Source organism: Musca domestica, unplaced genomic scaffold (genome assembly GCF_030504385.1).
Source record: "Musca domestica strain aabys unplaced genomic scaffold, Musca_domestica.polishedcontigs.V.1.1 141, whole genome shotgun sequence".
NCBI classification, from domain to species: domain Eukaryota; kingdom Metazoa; phylum Arthropoda; class Insecta; order Diptera; family Muscidae; genus Musca; species Musca domestica.
Genome location: NW_026712194.1, coordinates 1,063,490 through 1,091,336, shown reverse-complemented (window position 1 = coordinate 1,091,336; position 27,847 = coordinate 1,063,490). Strand labels below are relative to the sequence as shown.

Genomic DNA, 27,847 nt, shown 5'->3' with positions numbered 1-27,847 from the left:
GAGTAACAAACACAATCACTTCGCCAGGTGGTGACTACTTCCTCTCCTTTATTATTTGCCATTTTCTCACTTGATGCTCGAGAATCAAATCTGATGTGCATTTTCTACAGATTAAAAACATTAATGTAAAACAATATTCCAGTGGAGTTATATATTGCAGTGGATTAGTAGTGTAATTGGATCCTCCGTAAGTAAAATAATTGTCAAAAGCCGCCATTTGGAAACCGAGTCATTAATTTGGTATTTAGTACCCGACGCCACAAACGTAGGACGCCGATCTCCTTTTGCAAGCAAATCTACCACTGCGAAAATAAAATTGACATTTTATATATTAAGGATATTAAAAGAATAAATGAATCCCGAATGTCCTTGTTACGCATAAAGAGCCGCTTGCAGAGTTTAAGAAACGCACAGAATATTCACAAAATGCTTGGTCAATTGGTCTGGTGTTAAATGAAAATGGAAGAAATTGAATACTTGGAAGAATATGAAGACATAGTGATTCGTAATTCGGGTAAAATTAGTTCAATTACTTTCCTCCACAGTAAACTGAAGTAACATAGTATTGTCCATTTCAACCATTAAAGCGATAAATTTGGGAGGTGCTGAAGACTCGAAGACGCCCAAACCACATGAAGATAAAGACGATGATGGATCTTCGTCGTCGTTAGACCAAGACATATTCAATTGCTTATTTGATGACAACTCTGAGGACGATAATGAGGAACAACAGCCCAAAAGAGGTAAGTGCTGCAAATCAAATGAACAAAGAAATGGCTTTTAAATATGTGCATTACAATATTTCAGATATGCCAAAACCAGATCAGCAGCGCGAATTAAGAGCTTCACTTGACTCAATAGATTTGATCAACGATTTGGGTAAGTAAAGGGGAGAAGGAATATACTGGATTTCCTTAATTTATTTCTTACGTAGGAGAGCAAGTTGCAAAGGAATTCGAAATATCCAAAGCTGCTGCGGGACAAACAAAAGATACTATCAATTCCGAAAATAATTGTAAGTGATGAACGAATGAAACTTATCATAAATGTTTTTACCCAAATATACTTGTTCCCATATAGCATCTGTGACATCAAACGCGAAAAGCTGCGTTAGAGTTAATACTTTAAAAAAATTGCCCAAAGTAAAAGAAACACTGACTAAAAAAGTGGTGATTCCAAGGAAACTGAATGTTATTAATGAAAAGCCCGAAAAAACCAGAAATCTCTCTACGACGATTTCTCTCCTCTCTGATAAACCAAGAACAAAATCTCTCTCCAAAGTGGGTCATTTGCCGACAACATCCAACGTTTTGAAAAGGTCTATCGTATCGAAAACATCAAGCGTAAAGCAGCGTCCTGCAACAATAGTAAAACCAGAAAAAATTATTACTAAAGATCCACCAGAAGACCCACTAAGTATGTAAAAACTGTTATTCATATGAATCGCTTCTTTAGCCAAACAATCGATGCGTAATTTCACATATTTTCTTGTTTTCTCCATTGATGTGTGCTTAGATTTAGACGAAATTTCATCAACTGAATCGGCTAATTTTTCTTCAGTCTCTGATATAACGGGAGAAACGTACAATAGTGTAAGTGAATTTGACGATGATGATTATGATTTCACAAGTCATATCGAGAATTTAGAAGAAGACGAGGAATCGAGCAATTCACAAATAATAGATATATCGAACGATTCCAGTGGATCACGTTCTCAGTTTGGTAAGTACAGCACTGTAGCATTTACTCAGCCACTAGGCAAAATAAATAATGTAAAATTCAGAATTTCTACGCGGCTCTACACCATCTCCTGTGGTATCAGAGGACCGAGATATGCATAGCTTACCTGGTACATCAAAAGGTAGAACTTCTCCGAAGCTCATGGCCAACCACGAGATCATTAAAAATTTAATGAAGAAAGAGGGAAGACCCAAACTGTTACAACTCATTAACGAACAGGAACATTTAAGCAAAGGGTGTCAAAAGGAATCAATAGGTTTGGATATATATCATATGCTAAATGACTATAATGATTTTTAAAAATTCTCTTTTAGATGATTCCAAAACAGGTGCACCATCTTCGGGCGGTTCGCCTAAACCTAGAGATATCGAGTCTGCGGATTCGCATGACTCTTACCTATCTGTGGTGAATGAAATGCTAGAAGAGTCATATGCCGAAGCTATGAAAAATAGTAAACATGAAACAATGGCAAATCAAGAAGTTGGAGCTGAAATGGAAATATCCATAGAGGAAACTACTGAAACATCAAATCTAACAGATAAAACTGATGTAATATGCGCTGTTAAAAATGAACAGGCCAAAAAGTCTAATATGGTGGCGAATCCAATAAGAGATTCAGGTAAAGAATCGGGTAAAACCAAAGGACAAAGCGAAATTAAACAGACAGAAACTGTGCTAAAGCCACAGTCGATAACTTCAATGGTATCGGAAAAAATCACTTCGACGACACCGAACCAAGAGAAAAACAAATCGGCTGTTCACTCAGCGAATGACGAGAGACGCACTGATAGGTCTATAAAATCTCTTGGCGAGAAGGACGAAAATACAAACAAAAAGGAATCTAAAGTTCCTGATTTTAAAGCCGACAAAGATTTTACTTTGGATGAGTGTGGATTTCAAGGATTTGCTGAAGATATAAACAAAATGACAGAGGAAGCATCAAAGGAAATACAAGAGCCATCTTCCTCCAATAAATCGGAAAGGCATAACAAACTGCCTGATAACCAGGAAAAAACTAAGATAATATTGGCCAATACAACCCAATTAAGAGAAACAGATTTTGATAATCATAAAATGTCGCAGTCTGGAGAAGAAGCATCGATAGAAATACAAAAGCCCGCCTTTTCCAAAACATCGGAAACGCATAAGAAACTGTCAGAAAAACAGGTAATATTGGAGAATACAACCCAATTAAGAGGAAAAGAAGCATCAAGGGAAATACAAAAGTCCGCTATTTCCAAAAAAGCGGAAACGCAGGGGAATCTGCCAGAAAACCAGGACAAAAGTAAGAAAATATTGGTGAATAAAGTCCAATTAAGAGAAACAAATATCGATAATAATAAAAATTCGCAGCCTAAAGTTTCACAAGACGTGTCTAAAATCACTATCAGAAATCCCTTTGTACATAGGAAAGTTAAGAATATTTCCACGAAGGATAAAATTGAACGAACATCCACTGGGTCCAATAAGACTCCAGAGAAATGTCCATCGGCGGATACAATAGAAGCTACAAATGAGAAATCACATTTAACTAAACCAAACAATACGGAACGGAGAAGTACGGGAAACAGTGAAATAGTTTTGAAAAAGGATTGTCATACCTTGAAACACATTACAGTGGCGGACAAGATAAAAGCTGTCGAAACTCCTGCTTGCTCGAAGGCACACCAGAAAAATACAAAAACTTTTACAAAAAAGCTCGAAAAAACGAGCAAAAAACCGTGTGCTACTGTCGAACATGAAATGATCGGTTTCGACTTAAAAGAAAGAAAACCAAACGAAGCATATAAATCGCAGCACGCAAAAGAAAATGAAAGTAAAGAGCTTTCTCGAGACTCTGAAGACAAAGTCGAAAATACTTCTAGCGAAAAGCTCGAGGTGCTTACTAAAGCTCCTAATCTAAGAAATCTGAATTGTAGCAAAATGGAGGTCCCGAAAACTGTTTTAGAAATAAATACAGAGGAAAAGAGAACATCGGACAACAATCCAAGAAATATGGTCCAAATCAAGGACAACAAAAGCACTGCTACAGATAAATCTAATAAGTCGGAGGAAGACGCAGTAATAAAAAACATGACAGAAATAGCAAAACTAAATCCTGATGAACCGCAAGAGACAGATGTCCCCATTAAAGCTCTGAAAGCGCCCGTATGTCAATTATCGGACAGTAATTCAACCTCTAATCAATCTGAAACTACTTTGAAAAATCAGTTACCATCTCACAAAAACAATAATGACCAGCACAGCGCCGTCGAATACGCCAAGCCTGTTAATGCACAGGGAAATAAGTTGGCGGAACCTATTGAAAAACGTCCAACATTATCGAAAAAAGAGTGTTCTACGAACAGTAGGGACAGCGATAATAAAACCGATGGAACTTCTCAAGTAGTTGTTACAGAATCCAAAGAGAAAGTTATGAATAAACCTTTTCAAGTCGAGATAAATAAAGTCGTTGATTTCGAGTCTATTTTAGTTGACAACGGAGAAAAACAACAATCGCCAGACAACAGAAATACACAGGATAGCCCAAAGGGATTGGATCGCACAGCTATTGTCAAGCAAATTGACCAAAGTAAAAAATCAGACCACGATACTGTAAACCTTAAGAGAAATATTCGCAAAATAAGGAGTACCACAAAGCAAGGTAGTGAAGAATTGAAAGAAACTCCCAAATTACAGAAACCTCACGATCCAAGTACCGATAAAAATGAAGATTTGGCTAAATGTTCTCCAAGAAAAAAGAAGGCCGCAAACGTCTTAACGGGAAGTGAAATTATGAAAGATTTAGAACACTTATCAATTACCGCTTCCGAATCTGATTCACGAGGAAATACTGGGAAAACTCCTGATAGAGTAACATCAATCAATAACAAAAGAGCGCGAAAGGCCAACGATAACAAAGAAGACGCACTGTCAAAGAATAGAAAAAATATTGTTGATTTTGCCGAAAGTAATTCAGTTAAAAACATAGAGGATAACATTGCTTCGCCGAATCGGGAAAACGTAAAACGAAATAAGAAACAAATGGAAGCAATGGTTGAGGTTCCAAAGTCTTTAAAAGAAAAATACGATGAAGCAAGTGGTTCTTCCAATAAACATAAAATATCTAGCTCAACAAATGCCGCATTGTCATCTAGTTCAACAGAATCGGAACGAAAAGAAAGCTTAAGCGACAAGCAAAACATTAATGTTGGAAAAGGAAGTCACAAGTCAAAGAAATGCGAAGGTTTCTCAGATGTGGTTGTAGAAAAAAAACCGAGTTCAAGGGAAGCGACATCTGTCGATCCAATGATGGATGCGCAGGATGCAAATTACAAAGATTACGCAGTTGACAACATTTCCGAAAAAGTATTACCGAAGCAAGACATTCAAAAAGGAGAGTCATCACTGCCTGAGCAGCAAGGCAACGACGAAGAGTCCCTTTCAAAGAAGAAAAATGAAGGGGTGGACCAAGTTAGAACATTGAGAAAACGCGCATTGGATACATCAACAAATGGTAAGTTGTTAATTGCAATTAACTCATACTCGAAATAATTTTTCAATTTTAGAATCCAAGAATATAGAATTGCCAAAAGAGCCACAGGCAGATTTGGAAATTAATAAGAAGCGAACATTGCGTTCGCCAGCACAGAAACCTGCAAATGAACTTGCAAAACGAACTAAATTAGATAGAAGTGGTAAGACGTTATTATTTTATCACCTTTATTATCTGTTTTTAAGAATATTTTACTTACAACAATTGAAAATACTTGATTCTGTTCTCTTCTGAAGCACGCATGCGAAATGTGGCTACGGTAAAAACGCCCCCAATCGTTACAGAGCCTTCACCCAACTCAGGAGTTATTATCGACGCGCCTTCTCAACACCCAATATCCGAACAAATCAAGGCATCGCTTACTACAGCAACGAGTAGCAACATGGCATCTACGGCCGTCGGCATTCTGCGAGATTCTGATACTGAACAATCAATTACAGAAATTCCGAAAATTGTGCCAGAAATAAAACCAGGTACCGAAAATCGGTCCGATACATCACTCAAAGCTAAGTCTGCCGATAATGCGTCTCCCACTAAAAAGGTAATTCTGTCAGAGAAGAAAAGAACAAAGCACTCAACAAAGAAAAATATATCGGATAATATAATCCCTTCGTCAGTACTGTCATTTGCTGAATGGTTGGATAAAAACAAGAAAGTCGAGCCAACTGAGGATAAACATATAGAAGACATGAATAATTGCAAATCCCGTAAGTCCGCTAAAACCAAAGGAGCTCTATCAAAGCATGGAATTGAGATTGAAGATCCCGAGAAAAGGCCGCATACGATTCATGGCAAGAAACGTGAACACAAACAGACGCCGCCCGAAGCTAGATTACAAAATATAGACTTAGCTCAAGATGAAAAAAATAGTTTCGCCCATAAGGAGGGTACCTTTCAAACTTCTAGTTCTCGCTCACGATCAAGACTAAAAAGACGTACGATTGGAAACGCACAGCAAACATTGAATAGCAGGCAGCAGGTAGATGTCGTCAGACCTTCTTCAGCCAGTCCCACAAAAGGGGATAAAAACAAGAAAAGAACCGAAATCGAAAAGCTCATAGAGTCGATGTCGAAAGAAATGAAGGACGGCGGAATTGAAGACTTATTAAACAGCAGCGACCATGTAAAGCGCCAAAGAGCCGCTTCCAAAAAGAACACATCAACAGATTTGGCGACAGCGCCAGAAAGATCGCTTGCAGGCAAGATAAATAGTGCAGGAAACAAGGGCAATTCAATTTGCGAATTTGCCTCAAAATCCTCACCCATTCGTCCAGCAATGCTAGATACAAAGTTTAAGAAACCAATTGCACCCAAGGAATTAAATTTATACGCAGTCAACAACGACTCAGTTCTTTCCATAGAAACGGAGAAAGCTCTCATTGACGAAATAGAAATTGTCAATATGAACTCCAATTTCTTGAAGCCACTTAAGTGTGCGGCCCCGAAAGAACTGCATCAAAATGAAACAAAGACTAACAAGCTAGGCAAGACTCATATGCTAAGCAATAAAAGCGCCCAGGCCATGAGATGTCGCAAATTAAAGGTGCGAATAAACCGACGTTTTGTTACCAAATATATGCAAAGTCTTGAAAAGGATAAAGTGTCAGAAGTATTGATGCAGAAAGGCAGTGGAAAACATGTAAAGAAGAAAGGTATTTATAAAGCTACATTTATTTCCATCCTTTTTTAACACTTGCTTCGCTATATTATATTTTTAGGAGCTGAGCACAGTGCGCCTCTTGTTGTGCAAAAAGATAGGCAGTCAGTCGTTCGTGTACAGACAACTGCTGAGATGCCAGTAAACTGCAGGGTTTGGACACTTGGGAGAATACATTCCATCATCCACATCAGTTCCACAATCAGCACAAGGAAGTGTGAAGGAAGGAAATTTGCCCACGATATTACCACACATACAAAACTCGCCTCATGTTGTCGAATCCACAAACGAAAATTCGCGAAACGCGTCTTGTATAAATAGGAATCTGCTATTGGATCCTGTCATTCCAGTCGAGCTGAAGCATGAATTCTTAGATGAAACGCCAGGTGGCCCACAGGGATGCATACTACCAGACACACCGACTCTTATAGCCAGGTCCCATTCCATTACACAGGCGGCAGCCAATGCTCTAGCAAACACAGCATTGCCAACAGACATACGACTGTTGACAAACGACCCTTTGACAAACATTCATGTGCCATCATTCGGTGTGACGCCAACGCTAATTGACGCCAAGGGAACTCGAATGTATACATTTTTGCACCCTGCCAAGTACAGTCGCAATCATAGCAATGTGTTATTAGATTATTGTTGTCCCAACTTAGACGGGCCTATGCCTGCAATTGATCCCACTAGAATTCACGCGCAAGTTCAAACTCCTGTTGTAGAATTGCCCGAATTCATTGTTCTCACAACAAAAGTAGTAACGCGGGCGGAATTGGAGAGTAACTCCACTGCTATTCCTGAAGTTATACGGAAGAAGGCGGAGAAACTACGAAGTAGTATAGCAAATCAACATGTTCAACCTACACCTTTGGGTAAGGCACTTGCAGTGGCTCCTGCGGCTGGTTTCGTGTCGGAACATGGGCGGACGAATCAAATGCAGCAGCAGATGTCACATCCAACCCAATCAACGAGTGCGCCATTGATGATGAAGCCTACACACTTACCTCCAGGTCCACATTTGTCGCCGGCCATAAACGCACTCACTAAATACTTGCCATCCACTACAACCATTACGCCTAAGATAAGACCAGCACTCCCACAGCCACCACTATCTATAGCGCTGCCACAAGCTAAGTCCAGTCCAACAACGTCTATATCAGTGGTGCATAAGGGATCAGACTTGCTAACTGATATGCAGCTAGACCTACTGAGGTCTAATCTGAGGCGTTTCGATGTAATTTTTAAGAAACTAGCTCAGCCATTTGATAAGCTCAGTTTTATAGAACGTCATCATATAATTGAAAATATTATAAAATCTGGCAAGTTTCTTCCTAAGGATTTGGACTGGAGCATAGTCTTAATGGAGGAGTATTTAAAACAAGTTAATTCTATGACGCAACGGGAAATAGCACCAATAAATGATGCAAATGCTAATTCCACAGCAACAACAAATCCATTACCCCACATTCAGATGACACCATTAACAGCAGCCCAAAACTCGGTGGTCGTTCCAAAGTCTTCGGTGTTTAACACCAATGCTCCGTGTCGTCAAAAGGAAATCGAATCACATCAAAAAGCGGAATTGAGAAAACAACAATCCTCTTCATCATCAAAAACCCTAAATACTGGGGCAAATATGCCTAACATAAGAAAGCGGCAAGTGCCTATTTATGATACGGAGAAAAATATAATCGGATATCAATTGCAAGTTATAACTCCAACTAGCAGTGCGACATCATCTTCGAAGGAAATGGTTAGACGATCTGAGGGCAATCCGACGACGACCGAGGAACGAAAGGCAACCAAGCGACCAGCTCAAGGATCTCCTCAAATATTTTACGCAACACCCCCCTTGCAAACATCAACACCGCAATCACATCTAAGGCCAGTAGCTTTTAACGTGCCGCAAGAAAGTTTCAAAAAGGCTGGAAGCAGTGCTCAAGTAAGTTATCCAAGTTTTTTTTTTTCTTAATTTACGACAACATTTGATTTTCATTTCTCAACACACATTTCTAGCATCATGGTTCTATTGTAACCACTTTGCGTTCTGCGGGCTCGGCGACCACTGGCACTGAAACTATTACCACAACAACAACAATGGAAGTTAAACGTGTCACACGTAGTCGAGCCGCAGGTTCGAAAATCATTATTATGTCCAAATCAAATAACAATGAAGAAGCCATATTGCCTGATGTCAGCCATCGTACAGAAATTAAAAGTGAACAGGATGACGTGAACGAGTTTGTCGGATAATGCTACTCAAAACAAATATCCTATAAATATGAGGCACATATTCAGTGGAATAACTGAAATTCGTCGTCGTACGATATGTATATTTTCCGCATAATTAAAATGTTGTCAAAAAAGCTTGACATTACCGACTTTTTAAAATAACTTATACTTCAGTACGTTAAAATAGTATATACAATATAACTTAAGAATATATACAACTATATATAGCTAAGTATGTTTGTAAAAAATATGATTTAAGAAAACAAAACCTGTCACCGCAAACCCATTTATTTAATTTTGAAGTGTATTCTATTCTTTTTAATTAATCGTATGAATCTGGATAAAATGTTTATGTATTTAGTTTGTTACAGTTAGATGTTTAGCTTTAATTTGAACTTCAATAAACGCATGGTAACAAACAAATTTATTTGTAGTTCAAGAATAACTACTTTTTTCAGTTTTTTATTTTATTTTATTTTTTTTTTTTTTTTGTTCTTCGTTAGAGAGTGATTCAATGGTTTTGTGTGGCGACATTATATATTAGTTTGTTTATTTCTTTTCAATACAAATGATGCTTTGGCCATGGTACAATGAAGAGAAGGTAGGCCAACTTTGAAAAAATTGCAAGTATAGAGGTCTACCTGTATGGCTTGTAATGTCAGAATTAGTATCAAAACAATAAAAAATCAAACAACTTGTTGCATTTATTTTGAATAAATAATTGAAAACCGCGATAACTGAATGAAAGGTCAACACTTCTTTTCAAAATCATGTACTATATATTCTAAAGGATTATTTCGCTACAAAAACTCTAGATTTTGTCGATGCATACGATGAAATAAACATTTTGAAAACACCCGAATTTGAATATTTTCTGAACAATTTTTTTGTTATTGAAAAGAAAACACATACATGAACAAATAAAGATGACATATTAAGCCAAGAAAATAAAAAAAAATTAAAATCATATGGTATCATAGCCCTACCTTGATATCATTGTACCATGGCTTTGACATTGTTCTAAACTAGATTTTGCTTGAGAATATATATATATTTTTTTTGAACTCGAAATCAGTTGGAACGTGTGGAATTAATCTAATCAAATTTAGAAATAAATAACAGATGGTATTATAATTACGTATGAACGCGTTTGTTGTTCAACTATTAATGGGAACATGTTATTAGATAACGATGTGAGAGTTGTTTTATTTCGATTGTAAATCGAAACCCCGTTATATATAATGTTGTCATTCACTTTCTTTGTTATAAGCCAATACTATCGAGTAAAATGGTTCAACATATGCATTCAGCTTGACTCTTTACATAATCGGACGTTCAAATGTTTTACGCGATTTTTTTTTTTTGGATGTTTCGGAGACATCTCTCTTTTATAACACCGGCAATAAATCTTGATAATGTAGGTTAATCCGGATACAATTTTGTATCCAAACGCGCTATAAGACCATATCCAGCCGCCAGTGTTTTCGTGTTTTCCGCCGTTTGCAGGGAACATGGCTTCGCTTTGCCTTTTGTTTTGTGTTATCATCTAGTTTTAAGAAAATAAGAAGAAGAATCAATAAAAATGGCGGATTTTTCTTATTGAAGACAGACGCATTTTTCTTCTTCTGAAATTGTAACTATATACATAGGAAATAATTGGAAAACGATAAAATCATCCTATATGACATAAAGGGATATAAACAATGAAGGTTACTAAAAGTGATATATCATTGGAACTTGAGTGCTGGGTTGAAGAATTGTCGCCGGCCCAGCTTGCAGCCTACGAAAAAGTGGCCAACGAGCATAATGCCATTAAAAATGCTTTAAAAAGCGCCCTTACGGCAAATGAAGGCAAGGAGTTGTTTAATGGACAAGTGTTCCAGGCATATTCATTCAAAGGGAAAGTGTTGCAGGAATTAAAGGAGGCCACTATACCAAAGAAACCTCTGAAGACTGAAACCACTCCCAGTAGTACAAATGACAAATCCTTTACGCGTTCTGGACGAAAAAGGGCACCGAATTTTGTTTATTTGGAGTCTTCCGACGAGGAGGAAGACGATGTGCCATTGGCGAAGAGAATCGCAACAGCCAATGCAAAGGGCGGAAAGGGGGCTAGTGTAGATTCGACGAAGAGTGTCAAAAAAGGTGAGAAACCAAAGATAGTCTTGTACTTAAATGTGAGATTTGGACATTTAAGCTTTTTATCAAAAAAAAAAAAAAGAAGATAGTCTTGTACTTAAATGTGAGATTTGGACATTTAAGCTTTTTATCAAAAAAAAAAAAAAAAAAAGTTGGTCTGATTAACAATATAAAAATGACCCTCTGGTCTAGGTGCAATTATGTTCATATAATCTAAATTATATATTAATTTTCAGGAGACAGCAAGAAAGACTTGGTGACACCTGGTAAGGGTGTTGTCAAAGGGACGAAGGAGAACAAAGCCAAGACTGTAAAGACAGAAGAAACTTCTCCGCCTGCTCCGAATTTCAGACCATCGGAAGATTCTGCTGTCGGTGGACTAATTGTTGGTTCCGACAATAAAGATGGCAAAGGTTCAAAGGAGAACAAAGACGGAAAGTTGCAAGGCAAAACATTTCCATCCTTGGTTGTTTTGGCTAAACCATGGCTTAAAGTCAAAGACATGTCAGCAACTCGCAACAAGTTGGATTCCAAAGTTAAGTTGGTGCTAATGTTGACTCCCAATAAATTCACGGAGTGGTTGATCCAAGAAGGTCTTCTGAAAGCAGAACAAAAATGTGCGAACCATAAAAACAATGATCTGAAATTAGGTAAAATGATAGAAATATTAAAAATGAACTATTATTCGAAAGTCGTTTATTAATAACTTATACCTTCGAACAGGTGTTTATTCGGACGCTTCAAAATTTCCATACACTGGCGGATATGTCTGGATTAGTGAATGTTGCCCAACAAGATTCGTTTCGGTCTTTCATGGCTCAATATTTGAAAGTGCACCCCATCCACCCTCTTGTATACTCAAACTTATATACCATTGGGCATGCCAGACAAATATCCAGAATGTTGTACAATGGGTAAAGGTGGACAATGTGTATATAAAAGGGGTGTACACCTGGCTACGTGCTATATGCACATTGGCTGTGCATCAAAAATGCAAAAAATTAGGTGGACCGGATAAGTTTGTTGAAGTTGGGGTCATTTCGTTCGGTACGACATCACAAGATGGGCAGCAACGCCAATTAAAAGTAGAAGTTTTGGGCGTCTTAGACTATGCAGAAAAAACCATTAGACTTCGAGCGGTGGAACCCCTCTCGGATTCCGACCGCAATTACAAGAAACGTTTTCAAGTTATATTGGAGCCTCTTCAGCGCTGGGTCCACAAGGATAGTACTATATGCATTGACTTGACTGTGGACAAAATGACATTGTATTCGATGGGATTCAAAAATGTAGTTCAAGCCGCGGCAGCAGATAATTCGGCGAAGCATACAAACTCGGCGGTTATGGACTATTTGAGACGCATAGTTCCTCGCATGTTCCAGAATACGTTGTCATTGCTCTCGAGGCAAATGATTCAACAGTTCCTCGACGAATTAGTGTGGCGTGAACAGTTTGGCACATATGCCCTACAGGCCTTCAACAATATCACAAGCCACATTGCTGAACAAACCCGCATAAACTGCAATGAATCCCTGACCCAGCGATTGTATCACGTAAGTTAGAGATGCAGTTTCGTACACTTCGTATCAATGCATAAAATTTTTTTTGTTTTTAAATTTCAGGTAGCCACAAATCCCTTCAAAGACTGGAGTGTCCTGCCGGCCAATGCCAAGGAAATCCCGGCCAACACGACACCCAAAAGATTGAAGAAACGTTAGTAATATTCTTCTTTGTTATCAATAGTGTATACCTGATCTATACGCAACAGAACAAAAGATGTTGCAAGCTGAGGCTAATATTCTAAGAAACCCCTGTCCCAATTTATGGATAGTATGTCAAAGTTAACCTGCATTTCTTTCCCATTTTCTTTTTTTTACGAAGAAACATTTCTTAAAGCATTTATAACTCAATGACTACAGCAATGGCAAATGCGTTTCTTTTTCTGGACGTGATTATAGGCCAGAATATTTACATAGTATCGTTAAACTTCAATTTTTTATGTTTCCCACTAGCTTTTAAGCATTGAACTCCTAACGTGGATTTTGTTTGTTATCTGTCATTTGCTATAGAAAATTATTTGAAACAAAATTTGGGTTAGTAGTCCAAATTGTTTAAATTTCTCGCGAATTTTCAAGTTTTTTAAATATTATTTAATACTGAACATTGTTAAACAAAAAGCATAATTTGTGTTTATTTTCATTTTCTGTTTTACAAATAAATTTTTGCTTTCACAAAAATGACTTTCTTTCATTCGACCTTGTAACTTTTGTTTTCAAAGTGAAGTGTGTTTCCCCTTCTCCATGTTTCTATTATGCTTTTTGTTATAACTCTGTCAATGGGAATCTAAGGTGATACAAATTATTTCGATTTGCGATATTTTTTTTAGCAATTAACGAAGCGGATTATGTTAACAGCGAAAAGGTGAATGTTAAGAACATCAAAAAAGAGAAGGATGATGACATAGGATCGTCAACTTCGGGCAATAATGGTAAAAAGGGATCTGCAAAGAAGGATGAGTACAAAAAGACAGGATCTGGTAAAACGACCTCGCTGACAACTAAAGGAGGTGCGTCTATAATCGGTACGAAAAAAGAATCTTCGTCAGTGGGTAAGAAACCGTCCGTGGATGGTGCTAAACCGACAAAAAAGGAGAAGGAAGATGATGAACTAAAGGGCCTCGAAGAAATGTACTATGGCATTTTGGATGGACAAGAGAAATTTTACGAGGAATTCCCAATGAAACCTATCACAAAAATGGAAGAAGGTACAATGGCGATTTATGCAACGCACGTTGAGTGCCCCATATGTGACACGGCTACTACATTCGATTCCAACGAAAAGCTTCAAACTCATTTAGTATCCCATCTCAATATTGATGGGAAGAATCACAACTTACAGTGTCTCTTTTGCTTGGAGAAAATGGACTCCGAATCCGTATTGGCCAAGCACAATAGCATTATGCATCCGGAGGAAACAAAAAGCTCAAATTCAGCATCATATCGATGCCTTATATGTTTCAACCGTTTCAATTCTCTGAATTTCTTGACATCTCATTTGCAAAATAAGCACTCCATGCTGGAGCTGCCGTATCACTGTCAAGCTTGTGGGTACAGAACATCTTCGCACAGGGATGCAATTCGCCATTACTATGATGACCACAAGCACCACAATTTCCTACAATGTCCACATTGTTTGGATGTAAGCAGCACAAATGAATTTTCTAGACGTCAACAAGTTCAAGTTTCTCGCTTTCTTCCCACAGATATATCGCTTTGCTTATAAGGGCCAGATCAATCAGAGCAACATTGAAAACTATTATATGCACTTGCGGCAGCACATGGGTAAAAAAGATCCCAATCTCAAATGCTCGAAATGTTCTTTGACTTTCTTGGACAAAGGTATACGTGGATAATTCGTTATTTTGTTACAGATATTAATTGTAGTTTTTTCTCCACAAAGGTGCTTTAAGACAACATATCTCTAACCACCACTCCAGTCTGTGGAAAAATTCATCTCATGTCCGCAAACTTTTAAAAAATTCGATGCTTATTCAGCCACCCAAGGTAAATTCGATAAAATTGTTACGTGTCGGATACTAATAGTTGTGTATGTTGTATGTAGGTCCGTAGCCACCACAAGGAACCCTTGCCGTATACTATACAGTCTAAATTAGGGGAATTTTACGCCTTCATTGATGGCTCCATATGCGCCGAGTGTAATACGGAAATTATCAGTGAGCATCATTTTATGTAAGTAAATATTAGCGTGCCCGCCATTCTGTTTAATTTGTATAAATGTTCTTTTTTTTGCGGTGCTCGTGCTCAGCGGAAATTTGAAGTGCAATAAATGCAATTACAAGACTTCGTGTGAGCGAGCCATGTTCCAACATACCAGTGACTGCAACGGCGGCAATGGTACAAAGGATATAATGGAAATGCCACTGCCCAATGAAATGCATTGCATATGTGGATTTTCCACGGCCAATGGAAACAACATGGCTTATCATTTAGCCACTTGCGGTCAGAAGTCGGCATATCCGACTTTGCAAATGGCGCAAGAGAACACCGTTAAACGTAACATGCTTGACATGCTTGGCTTGGTTAAGAGAGATGGTGAAACAGGTGGAGATTTAGATGGAGATCAAGCTGCTGCTAGCTCTTTTACGACCGGTAATGTTGATGGTAATGATATTTCCGAGCACCAATCCCGGCTTGATAATCGCACAAGTGATGGCAACTTGCAACATTCGGATGATGCCATGGACACCCAGTCATCTTCATTGGCCCCAGACCAAACTCCCATACCATTTGGTCAAATCGACGCAACTCCTGTTGACCAACAACAACAACAACAACAGACGTCACAACATTATGGACAAATAGTTGATAACAGTAGCCACTTGCAAGCTGCTGCTCAGCAGCAGTACCACATGGGCTTTGGTCAAAGCGAGGTCGCACCACATACGTTAAATGCAGCCGACATTGATATGCCTTTAATTGGTGAATTAGCCGATCCCAATCCCCCGCGAACCCCCCAATTTCTAGGAGAGGTTCATACGCCCATGTTTGACCCAGCTGCTGCAGCTGACCAGCACTACCATCAAATGATGCAGCAGCATCATCACTTGCAGCCGCATCACCAGCAACAATGAAAATGACCCAAAAATGTCAGGGAGCGTCTTCCCTGGCAGTACTACTAAAATTGAACTTTTTACGTCGGTGTGCATTTTATTGATAGATAAAGTCCAACAAAGGTAATCAGAGATATCCTAGAAATGTTCCTCAGTAAATAATAATGAAATACTTGATTTTAGCTTCAAAAAAGGCAGAGGGGAAGCAACAGAAACTAAACATTGGAGAAAAAAAAAACAAGCAACTGTACAACTGATTATTGACACAATATACACTAAAATGCCCATTCTTCACGGCAACGCAAATATCAATACTTTACACATTACGACAAGTTTACAAGATATTTAAAGTATACTTATTTGCAAATATTAATATATAAAATATATATACTTCATATATATATATATATATATATATATATATATATATATATATATATATAAATACTAAAACATAATCCTCATTATATACCACAACCCATCCTCCTTAATTTGGTTATTTTCGTAGATAGGGTTGTTTACAAGTTAACACATCAATGAATGTTTTGACCCGAACTAATCAAATTATTCGATATGATTTTTCTACTACTGATGTGATTTTTGTTTCAGCTGTGAGATAAGGATCGCTGACAAAACTAAGGCAGTGTCCAATTCCTGTTGTGTTCCTTTCTCACTGTCTAATACAATTTCCGATGCTCGATCATGAAATCGGGACAACACTCTTGGGCGGTAATCTGAAATGACATTTTTTTTATTTTTTACGGTCAATGGATATATTGAATACGAATTTCAGCTTTTTACACGATGGAATGGTTCAAAATAAGTCGCGTTTAAGCCATTCATGTTAATTGAAAAATCGTGTAAAAACTGAGTTCGGCACACTTAAATAAAAGTGCTTCAAACATACCAACACTGCTAGCCAATGGGTTTCCTGTTAATCTCAAGGTTTCCAGCAATGGTAATGATGCAACGTTATCCACCTCCTCCAGGTAGTCTATAAGATTACAGCTAATGTCCAGATTTACTAGTGACAAGAGTTTCCTGAGACCTCTAATGCATTTCAATTTGTTCTGAGATAAGTTCAAAGTAACTAAATTGCCCAGTTCCAAATGCCAGTCACTGCAATCAGCTATCAGGTTAATTGATAAATTCAATGCCTGCAAATGAGGAAGCTCGGCCAAATTCTTAATATTACGCAGGCGATTTTGTTCTAAACTCAATATTCGTATTTGCGGCACAGTCCGAATACTTTCGTCGATTTGGGTAAGTAGATTGCTGGTAAAATCGAGTTCCGTTATATTGTGCCACGTCCGATTCGTCGTAATCGACGTCTTGATCAGTGATGAAGACGAATTATTTCCACTGGGCGACGAACGCTTCAGTAGTGATACATCTTCCGTTGAGGGTACATCAATGGAGGTGTCCTTGTGGACATCGTCACACAGCAGCACTTGATTTATGGAAGTAATAGTGGTATTGTGGACACATATTTTCTGCAGAGAAGGTTTCAGTAATGCTATGTCAATGATATTTTCCGAAGGAATAGCGAATATTTTCAAGCAGTTGAGATTTCGAAATGCATTCAGGTTGAACTTTAATTTTTTGGGAATAATATTACTACGACCTATGGGGACATCGACAGCGTTGTAGTCGTTGCCATAGGAGTCTTCACTGCCTTTAACAGGAGTTATTTGCATGACTTCTAATTGCGTGCAAAAATCCAAAACGTGTGAGAAGTCGAACTTTCCTCTGTGTTCTATACTTTCGGGGGGACAAGGCAAGTTCAAACGTTCACTGATCGCATAAACCTGTGTTCAAGAGAATAATTATGCGCATTTGTTCGCCATTAGCCAAGACATATTTCGTCAACTTACCTCCAAGGCTGAAAAATGAAATTCCTTTTTGGTCCTTAGTATGGCTTCCCCATTTTCGTTAAAAAGCAATGCTAAGTCTTGCAAAAGGTAAACAATATCATATCGGTTGAACTCTAGAAATTCAGCCAGCACTCTTGGCAATTGTATACGAAAAAAAACTAGTAGCTCCTTTAGATATTTTTCCAGCTGTACTCGACGTTGTTCAAGGAATGTTGGGTTTTTATTTCCGACAATCTAAAAATATATGTTTTTGCTTATTATTATACAAAAAGTATACATATAATATAGAATTTGAAGACCTTTTTCGGAGGCAGCAGCTTCTTCGATATGCTTATTTCCTCGATCAGTTTCTCATTGAGATTGTCGAAATCTTTGTATCTACGACTCACGAACCATTCTGTCTGACCAACTTTAATCTTTATGTCATAGTATGTAACAGACTGTGTGTCACTAGTTCGGAACTCAGGAACAGTGATTTCGCAATCCTGGCGAAAATAGCAAGACATATCGACATCAATGGCTATGCTTGGTGTTGAAGATCGAAGGTTTTTGGTGTTGATGGAAAAGTTCGGACCAGAGCCTACTGAAGGTAGGCCAGTGAGCACATCTGCCTACAAAGTTTGCTGTCAAAATACATAATTGTGATTTGCAGTTCCATAAAAGTCAAATCACAATAGTGTAAAGACTGCTAAGCAAGGTCTATATAAGGTCGGAAAAGAAGAGTACTTAGTAGTTTTTACACGATGTGATTTGACTTGCTTTGAATTTTAATTCACAAGTATGTTTTTGTCGGACTGCCCTACCTTATGTAGGCCTTGGTACGAAGTTTATTGCCAATTTGCTAGCAGGACAAATTATCTTGAATCGGACACATCTAGTGTGTATGTGATACTTGATTATTTTCATCATTGTCATGGCAATTTTATTAGGTCATTCGATTAGAGGGGAGGGGGATTTTAACCGTTTGTGTTAGGAATATTAAATGTGAAAATTGCTACCCGAACTTGCAGAAATCATTGTAATTATATCATTTATTCAACGTAATGCATGTTTTTGGCATATAAGGTTCCGTCAGCAGTCTGGTAAGATTACTCCATACTCTGCCATATAGCAAACAGAAAACTACAATAAGGATCGAAAACCCCTCATAATGTCATCCTTTTTGTTTACATTAATTTTATTAAGTAATTCACAATTGGCGTACATTTTGACAGTGCGGGTGAAATCAGCTGTTCTTATTGGATGAACTAATAATTAGGGGTCTGAAGGTTCAAATATGGAATTACCTTCATATGTTATCACACCAGATTCCGTCTATCCACCATATTCGCACATGATTTCCTCGGATTCCATCTTCCCACAGTATTCACAGTTGATTCCTTTGAATTCCTCTTTAGTCTTAGTCGAGATTTTATTTTCTTCGGGTTTTGACGTGCTGTTCGGATGACGGTATTTGTTTTCTTTAGTTTGATAATCAAGGGCTGCAAATTAAAAGCTTAATAAAAATATTAAACGTTACGGATATTCAATTAAAATAAACATATGTAAGGAGTTGCTAAGATTCGTTAAGATATACCATGAAGTGAATCGCAGGAAATTTGACTATATTGAAAGTTATTTGGAAGAAATGTGTGTGTGTGTGAATAAAAGATCATCGTGTAAAAATGATCTCAGCGATCTCAGCAAAGCAAAATTAATACAACAAAAAGTCAATATGGCCGCCACTTGTTTGATGTTGGTGGTGTTTTAACGTTATAAGATTGTAACAATAATAATAAATCGAAAAGAAGGAAGTAAATAGTGCTCAAGTGTGAAACTTTGGCTGCAAGAAACCAATAATTCAGCAGCCGCACAAATAATGTGAAATTTTAATTCCCGACCATTGTCGTTATTAAGGTAACAACTGGAAGAAGAGAATTTCATAGTGTATATGTAATATATGCAATCTTAGACGCTTATTCATAAATCCATAAAAATTGTCCAAAATATTTGTCTTATATGTGCGACGTATTGTTCCGAAATGCTCGTGAGAGTCAATCGTTTAATGGTTAGTAGGTGCGGCAGTACAATGCTTGTAATGCTTTGTTCAAGTTTTCCAAAATGAGCCTCTACTTCCAACATCAGAAAAAATTAAATCATTTGCATTTTGCTTTTGTGCAGTTTATTTTGAAAATAAGGTAAAATAAATTGAGCGATCGCATTTTGTTTAATTGATTTTCTTTTCTAAAACTTTCTTTCATAATTCTCTCTTTTTTGTCTCTCGCTATCTCTGTTCTTCTTATTGGTGGGTGTTGCCATATGTTTGTGAAGTTTGCGGTTACTGTGGCGCTGATTGTTTTTGGTAATCGGGGTAAATAAAGGTAAACATATTGAGAATTGGCAAATTTTTTATTATATATAGTCCAGTTTTAGGCAATTATAGATTTTCTGGCTTGATAGGAAATTTTATAAATTCCTGAGTTGTGTTTTATGTTCTATGCCGCACAGTGGTACATGGAATTATTTTACACTGTCTACTGGAAAGTGTATAAATCAATTAAATTAGACACGGCTGCCTCTTTATTTGGCTTAGTCTTATATCTATGAAACAAGTCGTCATAGCTCTTTTTTGGGGCCTTGCTGTTTTTACTCAATAAGTGTTTCTTAACTTGATCTGGGAGGACAACTTAAAGGTTGTTGCCAATGTTGACAAGTTACTATTTTTTTAAGGTACTTGAAAAAGTAAATGAGCAAAGCACCGACGACAATAGGAAGAACAGCTTCCTCCAGTGGTGTTTTCAATTTCAATCTGTGTTGTTCCGGCGTAGTTTTAAAAATTTTGCTCAGATGGAAAAGAACTAAATCTATAATTATGAAAAGGACCAACCATTACTGTCAGCCTTTGTCACAAAAACAATAGAATCTATACTGCGTCTCGCTCTTAGATTAAATATTAAGAATAAAAGTGGCCGAAACCTTCAAAATCAGAAGTCATCGCTATAGAAACTTAACCTCGATTGGAACATTTTTGCTGGAAAAGTTTTTATACTCTGAAAGCCTTAAAGGCCACTGTATAGCTATTTTTTATGGGGAAATGTATGTAGGAGTTATATCAAACAGTGGGCATTATTAAACATTAAAAACATTAAATTCCTTTTCAAAATTTTGGGAAAAATAAAGATTAAAATTGGAAAAAGTTAACCTTTTACGATCTAATATTACTGTAAATTACAGACCTGTAACTTTTGTCTGCAGAGTTCGATATTAACAGTAATTGTCTACCCACCTCTGTTCTTTATATTGCAATTGCAGCGAAGCGGATTCTTTTGCTTTTTACACATTCATTTTAAAATAAAATTTGCAATTGCTAACTTGCATGCCTATATTGTATGGTCCGAATAATACCTACTTAGGAATTTGCGGGAGAGAAAATTGAGAGAGGTTCCAGAAAAAGTGACATAGTTATATACAATTTGAATGCTATTTGTGTTCAAACCCGATATTCAAACTAAATGCCTTTTGAGTTACTTCTTGTAATTTCATTAAACATTATTTGTAGTTTCGTTCTTTGTATTTCCTTTATTCCCCGATGCCTGTATGATGTCAAACAAGTAATTGGACTATAAGTGTTTGTGATGCCTAACTACACAATTTTGCGTTGGAGAAGTCGTCTGCCAGCAACACTTAAACATTTTTGACCAGTGACATACGGCAAATACATAAATGAGGTCTAGTCCCGTTCTAAGTGCAATTTTAATATATAAATGCTAAGTCGTCTGAATATAAGATACCTTTTAAGTAATAAATTGAAAAATAAACGTGACTTTAAATATTTTCAAATTTGCATATAACGTGTTAAATTGTTGCCTTAAATACAAAAAGACGTAACTTGGCCGAAGTAAAATAAATGTTTCCTTTTTCTCTGTTTGAAAAACATTTTCCATATAGAATAATCGAAGGGCAAGAATTGACCAATATTAGGCCACCAGACCTATGGAAGACCCATCAATCACTAAGAGGTAAGTAACAAAATGTTTCTTATGTTACCATCACTGCTAATTAACAAATAGTGGTAGGAAATGTCTAGGGCTGCTGATTTGCGCCAGCCTTGAGCAGCTGGTCGACTCCTGCTCGAATCCGAATATTGACTTTGTCGTTCGTACTCTGGAGTCCATTTAATCATTTGTAAACTGCGATGAAAAAGAAGACGTGATTACTTATGTAAAAGGACTGTTATAACTGGGCCAATGGGCGTTTTGCCTATACAGAGGGAAATAGTGTCTGAAATATATGGACGCTATACTTAATCGTGGATCGATACCAACATCGATACCAACCATCCTAGATAATACAATATTGTTGTTGTGTTCACCCCTTAGAGCGTTAAATCGATGTTGTACTTCATGAGGTCCTGTGAGCAAGAAAATATTAGACTTTTAATCTATGTAATAATTACCTTCAATGCAAAAATTATATGCGTATTTGCAGTCACGATAGCTTTTAGATGGCTTTCCAAGTGGAGTCAACTCTCGTTTTAACGAAGAATAGTGTTCATTTCTTAAAAATTAAATCGGCGAATAGTTTCTACTGATACTTTATTCGCAAAGATGATAAAACTCCACAAACTATTAGCTAACTGGTGTGGAATAGTGCAACAAAACATGAATTTATATGTTTATGAAGTTGCAACTTTCATGACACTTTTCTGATCATCTACTACCCAATTAAAAATACATCATATATAACAAATCGTATTTCACCTATGTTTTGTTATATCTTGAAAATAGGCTTCGTCAGAATTTAATGTAATGCTTGTTTTTCGGTTCTCTCTCATACACTTTTGAGAAAATGCAACTCCATAAGTCATTCGTCCAGTTAACCAATAGAGAGACTCTATCTTTTCAACAAATGCACCACTCTACAAACACATTTGTAGCGATAAAGACTTTTGATGAAAATAGTTGAACTTTTAAGAGAATTTTTAGTTGTGTCGCGGGGTCTTTCGCGAAAGTGAGTAGGAGGTATTCATGGAGGGATACATTCAGCCATGGAATTTAATAAAAACCTCATGATACCTAACATCAGCTTGTGTTGTTCTGTTCAAACCTGTTATTTGCTGAATGTCATTCGTATTTGCACAAATTTCCGTAGTTGTTTTGTACATTTTCCACACCATCTATTCACTACTTGTCGTCCGTATGACTTTTGGGGGTGATTTCGCCTTTGTTACGATTCAATTTTCTTCTTTGCGTTTAATTTGAAATTAGGTTGATGGTTTTTGCTGGTGATGAGGTTGTTAAATACTGACTGACTGAGGGATGGTGGTGCATTGGTGTTTGTTCTCTTACTTGACTTATGGTCGGCCATCGATGACATCATATCAACCAAGTATAACATAAATTTTTGATTTTACTTTCATCGCCTTGTCCTAACTTTAGTTCGGCAATTAGGTAGCACAAACCTGACTTTTATGATACAACCAAGAAGAGTCTATTATGATAAATGAGAGAGCGGGGAGAAGTAAGAAGACGATGGTGCATTTCAATCCTCCTAGATCAAATCGAATATAATCGAAGATCCCCGTAATGTTTCTACATTGGAAGGTTTTGATAAGATCTTGAAAATGGTTATTCTCTTGGTTGCCATAAAATATTCAGAACAATCAAATAACTCATTCTTTAACAGCAGAATTTTTTGAAACGATACTTGTCCAGAAGTCTTCCTAAATGTGTGCATTTTTTTTTCAGGTTGATTGATTTTGGTGCTGACGAACATGATTATGACGAAGTTCAAGACTTGCCTGAAGAATCAACAGCCAATAATCAATCATTGCCCTCTTCTTATAATAATAACTCTGTTCCTCTATCTGAATGTCAAGCTGCAACCAGAGATACAGAAGCGCCTAACAGGAACAACAATAGCACTGTGCCCGAATTGCCGTTACCAAAACAATCCAAAAGTGCATTAAATAACACGAAGCCCGGCAAAACGAAATCGGCAAAAGTTTCCAAGTCGAAAATTCCGAGATCACCGTCCTTAGCAAGTGCCTTAGGCTACAACAATTTTCAGCCACCGCCAATTTCGGGAATACCTCCTCAAACTCCACCTCTTCCATTGGCTTATCAAAACAAAGGAAAGGCGCTGAATTCCCCAACTACACCACTGGACAATAATAATGCTCACTTTTTCGGTAGTAGTCACACCAGCTTAATGGCGGGAGGAAATAGTGCGAACAGTGGAGGTTCTATTGGTCTCTCTACCTCTAACGGTAGTGGTCAACGCAACAGCCTCAATATGGCTGCCAATTCACGACGTTCTCAGATACAAGTATCGTCACCCGTGCCTGGGGATTCATCTAAAAATTTCCAATTTCTAACATTGACAGTGAGAAAGGACGAGAATGGATACGGAATGAAGGTAAGTTCTGTACGAAGAATGGAACACATTACAATTTAATTTTGGAAAAGAATGTAAAAAGAAGAGTGTTATCCTAATTGTTGGATTATGCTATCATTATTGATTTGTATTTAGGTTTCCGGTGATAATCCAGTGTTCGTTGAAAGCGTTAAACCAGGGGGCGCTGCCCAAGTCGCTGGTCTAGTGGCAGGTGATATGATCCTTAAGGTAAATATTTGAGTTTTCAATCACGCAAGTCTTCCAGATAATACTCTTGACCTTAACTTTTTTTTACTGAAAGGTTAATGGCACAGAAGTCCGTTCTGAAAAACACCCAACCGTCGTTAGCTTGATCAAAGGTAGGTTTATTTAATCTTACTTTTATCCAGTCATATGTATATGCTTGCTACGCATTTCAATTAAAAAAGTAAATGGATAGGGGCTGGCTACTTCGGAAGCTTTATCTGATAACGACAATGAGAAGGGGGCAACGATATCTCAATGAACTGCATACATAGAACATGGATATGAATTTATATTACACACATCTACATATATTTTTCTATAGATATATATATATATATATAACTGGACTTGTTACATTCTCTTGGACTGTCTCGCAATCACTGTTCTCTGTAACCTCCTCAGTGACAGCTGAAAGCAGAAGTGACAGAAAAGGGTGGTGAACGCACAACCAAACGAACAGCCACTTTGAACTCACACAATCTAGTCGACGACGCATTTTTGAGGCGAATTAAATTGCGAATTAATCACTGAAAGGAAATATAGAATCAATTAATGAAGAACGATGATTAACGACGAGAAATTGATAAGAGCTGATGAAGAGTGGAGTTGGTTCCGGTAGCCGTACGAAAAACCAAAACAATAAAAAACATTGATAGTTGAGTAGATGGTGAATTGAATTTTTGTATTTCTTTTTTTAAGCGAAGAAGTGCAATGTGTGCGGGGTAGAATTGCGCCCATATAATGCGGTTTGTACGTTCTTTCATACGCTGCTCTCTGAGCTACTATGCAAATTGTATATGAAAGCATTATTAGCACCCGTGCAAAGCAACTGATAAGAAGGTCTACATAAGTGTGCTCATATGAATGCACCAAAGAAATAAATATTGGTCATGTATATAACTTCGTTCCTCCACAACCTTCATCAGATATGAAGCATGCAAAAGTCGAATCATATATAGAGATGAACTGTATGATATTTTTCACTTTTCACCTCTATGACTTGCGATATTGTAGAATTTGCAACGTTTGGTCCTGCTTAATTTTGCATTCCCCCCTTTGTGTTTGGATGTGATTTCTAAAGTGCTGATAGTAGGCCAAACTTTACTGTTTATTACCGGCTTGATCTAATGTTGATTTGTTCCAACAATTAGCTGTTCAATGTGCGGACACACTACGACCAATTACTGTGGAAAATATGTTGAGTAATAAATTGCACACACACACACATACATACACAGACATCCAGATGCAAATAGCAATTTAATTGAAATATGTCGTCACAGCCGCATGAATAAGTGAAGAATTTTAGTTTTGGGATATACTTATTGGGACAGGAGACTTATGACATATAGAAACCCATTCCATATATAAGTTATTCCGTTTAAGTTATGCTAGGTCAGGTTTTTAATGCATTATTCCCCTTATGTACGCCCTTCTTGTTATATTATATATATATTATCTTTGTCATTCCGATTGTAAGTCCTCGAAATACTCATGTCAGACCCAACAAATTTTATATATATATATGTATATAGTCGATTTAGCGATGTCCATCTGTCTGTCGGTTATAATCACTTTCTAACGAATTAAGATAGAAGGCTAAAATTATGCACACATGTGTATTTTGCAAGTATAAAGGTTAAGTTCGAAACTGAACCATGTCGGTCTACGTTTTCATTTGACGGTACCTCCCAATATTCGTTTTTTGATGATTTTAGCAAGAATATTTACCGAAAATGTTTCAAATTTCGTATTTGAAGTTCGTAATGGATACTTCAATACTTGATGATATAAGCGACACTATTCACCGGGATTGTTTTAAATTTCGTATTTAAAGTTCGGAATCGGTACTACAGTCTATTTAAAAAAAAAATAAATAAAAGAATTACTTTATTTTCTTTATAATCAATTCAATATTTTCATTATATGTGTTTAACTTGCATAGTTTTTTCTCTGCCAATACAAGGCTTCCTTTGTATTGAAATAAATAAATTGAAGAGATTGGAATTAAACTATCGATATTAATAAGGTAATAATGATTCATATAACTTATTCGGTACAAACTTTTGTTGTTAATGTAACTGCCGCCAAAGGTACAGGGATCTGAAATCCTCATTTTGTCATTAACACATGTATATTTATTTTTTGACATATTCGATATATCCTCAAGGGCAGATTAACTGTTCGTAAATATGACCGCTTATGTAGCAGAGATCTGAGAGTGAATAGTATCTGGCCCTTGAATTGTTTTGCATTGTCGACGACTTGATAAGCAGTATTTGAATCATTTGTTCATGTATATTTAAATAAATATTTCGAGTCCGAATTTGTTTATAATAATTGCGTAGAGGTGGTTCGAGTTTCGCTTGTAAAAAAAAAAACAGTAAAGGTGCAAGTACATAAGAAGCTTAAAGTCATGGCTAGATATTTTTTTGTGATATTTCATAAAGGGATAACAGAGCCGCACTAAAATCCTGTCGTCGTTTTCCATTAAAATTTGACATTAATATGCCTAGCCATGCCTTCAAGCTTTTTATGTATTTGCACCTTAAGTAGTTAATCGCAATTTGTCCAGTGTACATCCAATAGGGCTATTTATCTTTATAAAATGTTAGATTAGAACAGACAAACATAAAAGGAATAAGAATGTCATTCTATGTAGATAATAAACAAAGAGAAAAAACCTAAAGGGAGGCATGGGTTATAAAAAGTTTGACTTGCCTGAAATTCTCCCTTATAAAGAAAATTTGCCTTGTTATTTTCTATAAACCCAGTCAATGCGGAAGGATGGGAACGTTCAAAAGGATAGACACAAGCTTCACAAGTTTTAATGTTTAAAAATCGGTTTATTTGTAAATAGACTCCATTCTATCCGCAGATTTTTCTTGTGTCACCGTAACACTATGAAATATATATGTTAAAAACTAGTAAAAATGGGGATGTTCTTCTATTTCTATTATTTTTCTTCGCAAAAAGCACAAATCATGTAAATGATATAACAATCACATACATTCAAAGAAGTAATATGGTGTAGGTGTCAGCCGCTAAAGCCGAAGGCCATGATCTCTGCTATTAGTTACAGGACCTGCGGTACTCGGAGTTGATGAAAAACCAACCATTGTGACTCTGCACATATGTTCGGAATATTCATACACACCGTGCTTGTTCCCAAATGCTTGTTTACTTTTTAAATGAAAACGACAATGCGTTTAGCAATATTAAATGTTTGTTTGCCTTTGTTTTGTTCGCATTGCAGCCTCTACGATTGTTGAATTAGCCGTTAAACGCAGTCAAAAAATGGCTCGACCTACGTCGGTGGGTGTTGTGCCCTCCACACCAGTCCTAGGAAGGGATCGCACGGCATCTATAACAGGACCCCAACCGGTTGATGTAATAAGTTTCATATTCCTCT

At 37.0% G+C, this 27,847-nt stretch overlaps 5 protein-coding genes across 7 annotated transcripts in view; 4 read left to right on the top strand and 1 right to left on the bottom strand.

Annotated features, from left to right (window-relative positions):
* The first annotated feature begins 25 nt into the window (after positions 1-25).
* LOC101890147 (uncharacterized) lies at positions 26-7,260 on the top strand. The gene is made up of 12 exons (XM_005184067.4): positions 26-187; positions 249-514; positions 588-743; positions 808-879; positions 935-1,015; positions 1,081-1,416; positions 1,516-1,722; positions 1,784-1,996; positions 2,055-5,237; positions 5,290-5,418; positions 5,513-6,928; positions 6,995-7,260. Exons 2-12 carry the CDS (start codon positions 454-456, stop codon positions 7,252-7,254), a joined length of 6,114 nt encoding a protein of 2,037 aa, XP_005184124.2. The 5' UTR covers positions 26-187; positions 249-453; the 3' UTR covers positions 7,255-7,260.
* On the top strand, positions 7,260-9,619 carry LOC131801158 (uncharacterized). The gene is made up of 2 exons (XM_059119303.1): positions 7,260-8,881; positions 8,956-9,619. The coding sequence occupies exons 1-2, from the start codon at positions 7,520-7,522 to the stop codon at positions 9,190-9,192; spliced, it is 1,599 nt and encodes a 532-aa protein (XP_058975286.1). The 5' UTR covers positions 7,260-7,519; the 3' UTR covers positions 9,193-9,619.
* A 1,110-nt stretch (positions 9,620-10,729) lies between these two features.
* Positions 10,730-16,052, top strand: LOC101890319 (uncharacterized). The gene is made up of 9 exons (XM_011294456.3): positions 10,730-11,316; positions 11,547-11,960; positions 12,034-12,863; positions 12,933-13,023; positions 13,697-14,508; positions 14,573-14,708; positions 14,770-14,873; positions 14,932-15,059; positions 15,136-16,052. Exons 1-9 carry the CDS (start codon positions 10,875-10,877, stop codon positions 15,959-15,961), a joined length of 3,783 nt encoding a protein of 1,260 aa, XP_011292758.2. The 5' UTR covers positions 10,730-10,874; the 3' UTR covers positions 15,962-16,052.
* A 326-nt stretch (positions 16,053-16,378) lies between these two features.
* On the bottom strand, positions 16,379-18,466 carry LOC101890660 (nischarin). Its single transcript, XM_005184070.4, has 4 exons — positions 18,114-18,466; positions 17,815-18,048; positions 16,848-17,748; positions 16,379-16,674 (listed from the first exon to the last, which is right to left on the bottom strand). The coding sequence occupies exons 1-4, from the start codon at positions 18,318-18,320 to the stop codon at positions 16,526-16,528; spliced, it is 1,491 nt and encodes a 496-aa protein (XP_005184127.2). The 5' UTR covers positions 18,321-18,466; the 3' UTR covers positions 16,379-16,525.
* Positions 18,467-19,210: 744 nt separating this feature from the next.
* LOC101890835 (uncharacterized) overlaps positions 19,211-27,847 on the top strand; it is a 45,721-nt gene continuing 37,084 nt past the window's right edge. Inside the window, exons 1-6 of one of the 3 annotated variants that reach the window (XM_005184071.4) lie at positions 19,211-19,710; positions 21,742-21,812; positions 23,541-24,210; positions 24,325-24,417; positions 24,491-24,548; positions 27,692-27,825. In XM_005184071.4, the coding sequence (XP_005184128.2) occupies positions 21,787-21,812; positions 23,541-24,210; positions 24,325-24,417; positions 24,491-24,548; positions 27,692-27,825 (981 nt within the window). In that variant the 5' untranslated portion in view covers positions 19,211-19,710; positions 21,742-21,786. The remainder of the gene's footprint in view (positions 19,711-21,741; positions 21,813-23,540; positions 24,211-24,324; positions 24,418-24,490; positions 24,549-27,691; positions 27,826-27,847) is intronic. The other 2 variants (XM_059119300.1, XM_005184074.4) reach the window with 2 other exon arrangements.